Here is an 8525-nt window from a genome sequence, read left to right on the forward strand (position 1 = left end):
CATTTCATACTAGATTTTTATATTCATACAAAGACATGCAAAAGAAGTAGAACATACGTACTACGTCGATCCTATCTACTCATCATCGGAGATCACGACGATCTCCGTGCCCGGCTCCGGCAGCATGAGCGGCGGCTGCAGCTCCGGCTCCTCCACTCCGGCCTTCTCCGCCTCTATTTCCGCGTCGAGCTCGGCGAAGAGCATGTCGGTCTCCGTCTGCTCTCGCTGGAGGAACGCCTGGTTGGTGTCCACATAGGTCTCATCCTGGCTGGACTCCAGGATGGCCTGTTGCTCGACCATTTTGTCGGACTGGGCGACGACAAACTCCGCCTCCGCCTGCTCCATTTTGAAGGGCGACACCTGCTGGTCCGGCTCCTCCGTCTCCTCCTCCTCCACCTCCATCGGAGCCATTTGCTCCTCCTCCCCCCTCCTCCTCCTCCTCCTCCTCCGGCTCCGGTGAGTCCGGAGGCAGCCCGACAGTGATGCGGGCGGCGCGTGTGGCTTCCCTCGCCCGGATCTCCTGCTGGATCTCGTAGCGGCGCTCCGGCGTCAGCATGACATAGTAGGTGATCTTGCTCCGGACCATGGTGGAGTGCCGGAGCGTGGGCAGATTGCCGGAGCGGGAGAGGGAGGAGGTGGAAGGGCTCGGACTGGCGGCGGGGAGAGGAGGAGGGGGATGGGTTAGGGTTGCGGGACGTCGGTCGGCTTAAATAGCCGGATATCATCTTGGGCGGCGAGCCGGAGCGGCGCCACACGGCGTTCCCACCGCGCCGACGGACGCGACGTCCGTCGGACCACCGGGTTTCCGGGCATTTCCGTGTGGGGCAACGCTGTCAGGCTAACGTGGCGGAGTGCCCGGGGGTGCCGGTCAGCCCGGACGTTTGAGAGGCCCGTTTGGGGTCAAAAAATTGTGACCGGGGCCTGCCCGATTGTAGATGCTCTTATGCTCCCATCCGTGCTCCCCCTTCACCCATTATCCAACGGCTGTAGCATTTGTCCTCCTCCCACATCTCTTTTCCAGCCAAAACAAAAGCGAAAAAGTCCCCGTATTTCCTCCCACGCACCGTGATACTTCCGTAATACTCGGGCTTTGTTGGATCTCGAAGAAAAATGGACAACTGTCTTTTTAAAATCTTAATCGAGCTATATTTATGGACCCAAGAAGTAACAAACATAACCGAGTATCACGAATCATATGTACGGTGAAGCAGTTTAGGCGTGACAAGTGCACCTGGCCAACCGACACGACGAGTTGGCGACTATCCTCTGACTCGATCGACTAGTACTCTAGTAGTGCTTCTGGGCGTTGGTCATGGACTCGGCGATGCCCTTGGAGAGGCAGTAGGCGACGGACTGAATAGTGATCATTGGGTTGACGCCGACCGCGGTGGGGAGGAGGCTGCCGTCGCAGACGTACAGGCCCTCGGCCTCCCAGCTCTCGCCGCTGCCGTCGACGGCGCTGTCCTTGGGGCTGGAGCCCATGCGGCAGCTGCCCATCTGATGAGCCGAGGAGAAGACCGCCCATTTGTCCGCCGTCGAGTGCATGGGCCCCTTCTCGATGGTCACCTCGTCCAGGAACGCCTCCAGGTCCTCGTCGCGCACGCCCTTGCACCGCAGCCGGAGCCCGTCGCTGCGGTGCGTGCCCACCTCCGCCGCGCCGGCGGCCACCAGGATGCGCAGCACGTGGCGCAGGCCGTTGCGGAGCTCGCGGGTGTCGTCGCGGCTGGGGGTGAAGCGCAGGCGGCCCTCGCAGTCGACGAACCCCGAGCCGCGGTCGCGGACGAGGGCGAACGCGTGCGCCGTGCGCGCGAACCGGCTCATGCGCTCCTTCATGTCGCGGCCCGACTCCCACGGCACCATGGCGGCGAAGGCCCCCGGCCCTAGCGCTGGCGTCTCGATGATGGTGCGCGGTGTGACGCGGTGCATGCTCGTGATGATGCCGCCCTCGTAGGACTTGCCGGTGATGGGCACCGCCTGCTTGTTCTCCGGGAAGTAGCCCCACGCCATGGACACCGGGTGGAGGTGCAGGTTCCGGCCGATGTGCCGGTTCTTCAGCCCGCTGTTGCGCAGCAGCGGAGGCGTCATGAGCGCCCCGCAGGCCGAGATGGACACCTTGGCCTCGATGCGCAGCTTCTTGGTGATGCCGTTGCTCATGCACGTCGCCAACAGGCCGACGCATTTCTTGCTCCGGCCGTCCTTGCCGCTGTTGTTGTGGAGGATGAACCGCTCGGCCTTGCACCCGGTCAGGATCACCGCGCCGTGCTTGACGGCGTCGACGAGCCACGTCGTGTCGGTGCCGCGCTTATCGCCGGTGGGGCAGCCGAAGTTGCAGCTCCCGCAGTAGTGTCCCGCCGACGAGTTGCGTGGCACGGCGTCGACAGGCAGCCCGAGCGCCTCGCACCCTCGGCGCAGCACCTTGTTCTGGAACCCTTCCTTCAGGCACTCGTCAGTGACGCCGAGCCGGTCACAAACCGTGTTCATGGCCTGCACGTACGCCTTGGTCGCGAATAACGGGAGGCCGTGGTCGTGGGACCACTCCTGCAAGACCTCCCCCGGCGTGCGGATGCAGGCCGACCAGTTCACCGCCGAGCCGCCGCCGACAGTGGAGCCCGTGAACACCATCGTCGTCACGTTGGACGTGCAGAAGATGCCGCCCTTCTCGAAGAGGCGCTCCATGGACGGACCCTCGACGGAGCTGTAGTCATCGGCGGCGAAGTAGTCGCCCTTCTCGACGACTACCACCTTGTACCCCGCGGACGCCAGTATCGCGGCAGCAACGCCCCCGCCGCAGCCGGACCCCACAATGACGGCGTCGCACTCCACCGTGTGCTGCGCGCCCGGCTTCACGGGGAGCCCCCTGTCGGCGAGTGACCTGAGCAGGGTGGTGTCGTTCAGCGCTCTGGTTTCGACGACGCCATTGTCCAGCGGCCGCGACGGGGCGGGCGCTTCAGCTGGGTCTCTCTGCCACTCTTCCACGCTGTATCCAATCGCTTTCCAGTGTGGATTCTCTGAGTTCTCGTCGACCTGCACGTCGGGCAAACAGGTTTCTTTCATTATGTTCAAAAAAAGGGACCGTGACCAACAAATCTTACCATTTTTTAACTTGTGTCACACTTTATTCAAATCAAATAATTGTTACATCACTAACAAGTTCAGCTAGGATAATCTTACTAGAACTAGTAGCAATACACGCTTTCATTCGATCATTCATACTCCATTCATTTTTGTTTACTACACATATTAGCTTTGACCTATGCTAAACTTTATAAATTTTGATCAAATTTATCAAAAAACAATCATTTTTTTTGCAATAATAAATATATATGGTAGGGAAATGTATTAAATGATGATCCTAATGTATTGATTTGGTGGACTATTTAGGTCATTTCTTTATGTTAAAAAGGTACCCGTGATCAACAAATATTAATTCCATCATTCCATGGTGGTGTGCTATGACAGGGACCGGATGATACTAATTGATAATCTTGACAAAGCGCATTATCTGATTGTGTCTTTCATCATCTTATTATTATGCAAACGGTGACACATTCACATCGGTGTTCCATTCATTTATTTATGCTACTCAGTACTTGTTGCGTGTAGGCACTAAATACTACTGTATACTTTGATGGTCACTTTGCAGTTTTCACAGGCTGGGCCAAGTCGCCCTGAGATTTTCAGTGTGTACTACTCCACTGTGTACTGATGGCCAAGTAGGGGCCGGAGACAAGTTGCTCTCGGAAAGGCATAGCCATTCATTTCCAAGCTTTGTCCTGATGAAGTTCTTATTTTCCACCACAGATTTTTTTTATATGTTTAGAACTTTGTTTTGTTTTCTGGGGATGTTTTAGTCCATGTGCTCGCTTTTCAAATTATTATTTTCATTTGTCGAAAACAAAGACTCGCATGCCAATGACCAAGGGTTTATTCAAGATTTCAAGTTTTGTGAAAACTGTAGATTTTTTGGAGACGTGAAAAAAATAGCAAAGCACAAGCACTTTTACAGCTCACTCTAATATCTAGACATCATACTATTATATTTTTGAGTTTCTGAAATAGAAAGAGCATGTGCTCTGGAGAACAGCGAATCCGCTCCCCAAAAATATTCAGCTCAATTTTGGAGTATGTTTTGTGAAATAAAAAGAGTGTGCTCTGGAGAAAAGATAATCCACTCCCCCAAAAAATTCAGTTAAGTCTTGGGGTAGGTTCTGTGAGGAATATAATGGTGACAGTCGACACGAAGTGCCATTTTCAAGCAAGTACCTTACGCAATGTCCAACTAATTAAGCAGAAACTGACTGGGCGAAGGATAGTCTTCTGACCAGAAAAAAGAGTGATAGGAACTGCAAGTGCTCAATCAATTCGGAAAATGGTTCCGTCTCTGTCTCTTGGTACGTGTTCAAATCGAAACCAACCCCCTTAGTTTAGGCGAAAAACACGAGCATGAAACTGGTGTGAGCCCTGGTTCAGTTAGCAAGCCAGTGGTAGCAAATCAGACGGGTTGTGGTTGTGGACATGAAGTTAGAGCACTATGCAGACATGCAGTGCAGGCCCCTCTCACCGAGCTGGCCGATTAATTTCAAGCGTCCGTCTGACCACTGAATGCGCTGCAAGTACAGCAAGGAGGCGAGCAAGTTGTACTGCTCCCTGGCCCCCACAACCCCTTGAAAAATTGAATTTTTTTAATAGTAGGATTTTTTTTGCGTTGTTGAAACAAAAACGTGGCCAGGTATTTAATTTTGTCCGCTGAAGCCTTAAGTTGCCAAAAAGGGGCCAGAATGAAAGACGCCGGTCGGAATGGCGAATTTATTGTGGCCATCATGGCGTGCCAGTTTGAGAGACTCATGCAAACTAGTCCTACTATGCTGAAGTAATATTACCAAGTACTAGAGGTGCAAAGGCTTACCATGGTGTAGAAGACGTAGTGGGAGAGGATCTTGACGAGGGCGAAGACGATCCTGAGCGGGAAGAGCCACCGCGTCCTGTTCCATCGCTGCAGCGCCGCCTCCTGCCGCTCCGCCGGCATGTCCGCGAACCGGCGCAGCTCACCGGCGGCGCCGCAGAGGCTCAGCCGGCCGCACAGCAGCAGCGTGCCCACCCTCGTGCTCAGCACCCACAGCACCACCCACGCCAGCAGCGCCGCCTCCCGTATGCACCGCGTCACCATCAGCTCCGCAACCTTTTGTTTTGGGGGGGAAAGGGACAAACAAACGAACGAGCTACACATCAGAGATCAAACACCTCACCACCGCCGACGATTGCTTCTATGTGAACATGGCTACAAAATCAAACCGGGCGACGCACAGAAACAAAATGGCAAGGCCTTTTCCTTCCTGTTAATAATTCGTACGAAAGAAAAGTGGTCCGTCCGGCCGTGCGGTGAGAGCGAGACCGCACTGCTGGCGAGCAGAGCAATCATCGAGACACGCCTACGGATCTCATGGTAATTAATTGGGTAAACGCCAGAGAATATCAAGGCGATTAAACCAATGATCGACGAACGCGGGGACGACCACGTGATGGTGCATATTGGCGTGGCGTGGTGCAGGAGAGGAGATTGGATCGGACGCACGCACGCACCTCGTCGGGGATGTTGGAGTCGGCGGCGGAGGCGAGGTAGAAGCGCTCGAGGTCCTTGCCGCCGGGCGGGTCGGCGCGGCCGCCTGCGTCCGACTCCTCGGCCGGCAGCGAGGGGATGAAGGCGCCGCACATGGCGCGGAGCGCCTCCATCTGCGCCGGGTGCAGCCCGTGCGTGTACTTGCCGTCCCGCCTCCGCCCGCGCAGCAGCGGGTGCGGCCCCGCGCGCCTGCCCGCGGCCTTCTCCTCCTCCTGCGCCGCCATTAGCGCGCCTCACAGGATCGCTAGCTACTGCGTGTGTGTGCTTCTCTCTTCTCGGTTAGTTTCTCTCTGGCGACGTGTGGGTTGGTGTGCCGCGGGCGCGTGTTTATATAGACCTCTGGGGTGGCTCGAGACCAGCTGGTGCACCCGTTTCGAACTCAGCGAGCGAGCGAGCGAGGACGACGGCGGCGAGAGAGTTGGAGCGAGGAGCAGTAAATAGGGATGGATGTCGACGATGCGCATCTGTGACTATATCTCCTCATTTAAAACGGACTATATCTCCTCATTTAAAACGGCTCACCAACTGGACGACAGAGAGGGGGGAGGCCCATGGACTCCTGGATCATACCAGTTTTGACGTGCGATCTTCTTCTACTGCTGTGTTGTTGCCACCATCTTCGTCTACAAGTACCGTATGAGCCGTTGGTTGCGATGGAACGAGATACTATTGATATTGATATCAAGATATATCAGTTACGTCTAAGCTTCTTGTTACAACCATATATAATATGATCTAGTCGAGATTTTAAGGATGCACACTACCTGTCAAAAAATTAAAGGATGCACACAATAAAAAAATATCAAAAAATTAAAGGATGCACACAATAAAAAAATAAGAAAAGAAAATGAAGGCATCAACGATGGATAGCAAGCAAACAAGCAAAAACGGCAATCACCACCTTTGACAACACACGGACTATGAGGATGATTCTCCGAAAGCGCAACATTGGTGATAAGTTGATGGCAAATGAAAAACTATTCAAGTAGACAATAGTGAGGCTCGAGTGGCTAGGTGTGTCCTAATCACGCCCTACATAGGGTTGTTGAACATGTATTTGTCCAATGTCGACAAAAAACAAAGGATGTTATAATTCCGCTATAAAAAGAACTTGTATGCCCCATCTACATGAGGGAAAAGATTTTAGATTTTATGTGTGTGTGTGTGTGTGTGGGGGGGGGGGGGGGGGGGGAAGGGGGGGGGGGGGAGGGGTCGACGGAAAGTCACGTCTCAAAAATGCCTTGACATCAACTACAAGCACCATCCTTACAACACATGAACTACGAGGAGGGTCTTCCAAAAGCAACGCCTTAAAAAAAAGTGACCCACAAGTGTCGCAGTTGTTCGATAGAACCGCTGAATGACAGGTCTTGAGTTTTCATCCCTAGAGAGCATGTCGGAGTAAATCTTCAAAATTATGCATTCAAAAGGCAAACGGTGCGCAAGCACCGTCATTGACAGGTGCAACCAGCGAAGACCGAACCTTGGGTTTTCACTCGTAGTTCAAGATACGATACTTAGGAGAGCACCACCAAACCAAAGACACCGTGCGCTACTACCACCACTTTTTAAAGAAGACGATGCTGCATGAGGGATGCTACTTCTTGAGCTTGCGTTGGTTTTTTCCTTGAAGAGGAAAGGGTGATGCAGCAAAGTAGAGATAAGTATTTCCCTCAGTTTAGAACCAAGGTATCAATCCAGTAAGAGACAACACACAAGTCACCGAATACCTACACAAACAATCAAACAACTTGCACCCAACGCGATAAAGGGGTTGTCAATCCCTTCACGGTTACTTGCAAAAATGAGATCTGATAGAGATAGATAAAAGTAAACAAACGGTAAAGTAAATATTTTTGATATTTTTTATTTATAGATCGGAAAGTAAAAGATTGCAAAAAGAGTAGATCGGAAACTTATATGATGAAAAATAGACCCAGGGGCCATAGGTTTCACTAGAGGCTTCTCTCAAGATAGAAAATATTACGGTGGGTGAACAAATTACTGCCGAGCAATTGATAGAAAAGCGCAAAGTTATGACGATATGTAAGGCAATGATCATGAATATAGGCATCACGTCCATGTCAAGTAGACCGAAACGATTCTGCATCTACTACTATTACTCCACACATCGACCGCTATCCAGCATGCATCTAGAGTATTAAGTTCATAAAGAACAGAGTAACGCATTAAGCAAGATGACATGATGTAGAGGAATTAACTCAAGCAATATGATGAAAACCCCATCTTTTTACCCTCGATGGCAACAATACAATACGTGCCTTGCTTCCCCTACTGTCACTAGGAAAGGACATCGCAAGATTGAACCCAAAGCTAAGCACTTCCCCATTGCAAGGAAAACCAATCTAGTTGGTCAAACCAAACCGATAGGATATCAAATCATGCATAAAATAATTCAGAGAAGATTCAAATAATATTCATAGGTAAGCTGATCATAAATCCATAATTCATCGGATCTCGGCAAACACACCACAAAAAAGTATTACATCGAATAGATCTCCAAAAACATCGAGGAGAACATGGTATTGACACTCAAAGAGAGGGAAGAAGCCATCTAGCTACTAGCTATGGACCCGTAGGTCTGTGATAAACTACTCACGCTTCATCGGAAGGGCAATAGAGTTGCTGTAGAAGCCCTCCGTGATCGAATCCCCCTCCGGCAGGGTGCCGGAAAAGGTCCCTAGATGGGATCTCACGGGTACAGAAGGTTGCGGCGGTGGAAAAGTGTTTTCATGGATGCTTCTGTTGGTTTGGGGATATATGGGAATATATAGGCGAAATAATTAGGTCAGGAGGTGCACGAGGGGCCCACAAGGGTGGGGGCGCGCCCTCCGTCCATGTGGCCGCCTCGTGGCTCCTCCGACTTCATCTCCAAGTCTCCTGGTTG

At 52.3% G+C, this 8525-nt stretch overlaps 1 protein-coding gene across 1 annotated transcript; it reads right to left on the bottom strand.

The window, feature by feature from the left end:
- Window positions 1-1123: 1123 nt before the first annotated feature.
- Window positions 1124-6151, bottom strand: LOC109733363 (long-chain-alcohol oxidase FAO1). The gene is made up of 3 exons (XM_020292565.4): window positions 5581-6151; window positions 4907-5179; window positions 1124-3024 (listed from the first exon to the last, which is right to left on the bottom strand). Exons 1-3 carry the CDS (start codon window positions 5839-5841, stop codon window positions 1288-1290), a joined length of 2271 nt encoding a protein of 756 aa, XP_020148154.1. The 5' UTR covers window positions 5842-6151; the 3' UTR covers window positions 1124-1287.
- Between the last annotated feature and the right edge of the window lie 2374 nt (window positions 6152-8525).

This window comes from Aegilops tauschii, chromosome 1, assembly GCF_002575655.3.
Source record: "Aegilops tauschii subsp. strangulata cultivar AL8/78 chromosome 1, Aet v6.0, whole genome shotgun sequence".
NCBI lineage: Eukaryota > Viridiplantae > Streptophyta > Magnoliopsida > Poales > Poaceae > Aegilops > Aegilops tauschii.

Coding starts and splice junctions, on each gene's coding strand:
- LOC109733363 (XM_020292565.4), bottom strand. CDS start 5,841: ATGGCGGCGCAGGAGGAGGAGAAGGCCGCGGGCAGGCGCGCGGGGCCG. Junction 5,180..5,580: donor ACTCCAACATCCCCGACGAG/GTGCGTGCGTGC, acceptor CCAAAACAAAAG/GTTGCGGAGCTGATGGTGAC. Junction 3,025..4,906: donor ACTACGTCTTCTACACCATG/GTAAGCCTTTGC, acceptor CCCGACGTGCAG/GTCGACGAGAACTCAGAGAA.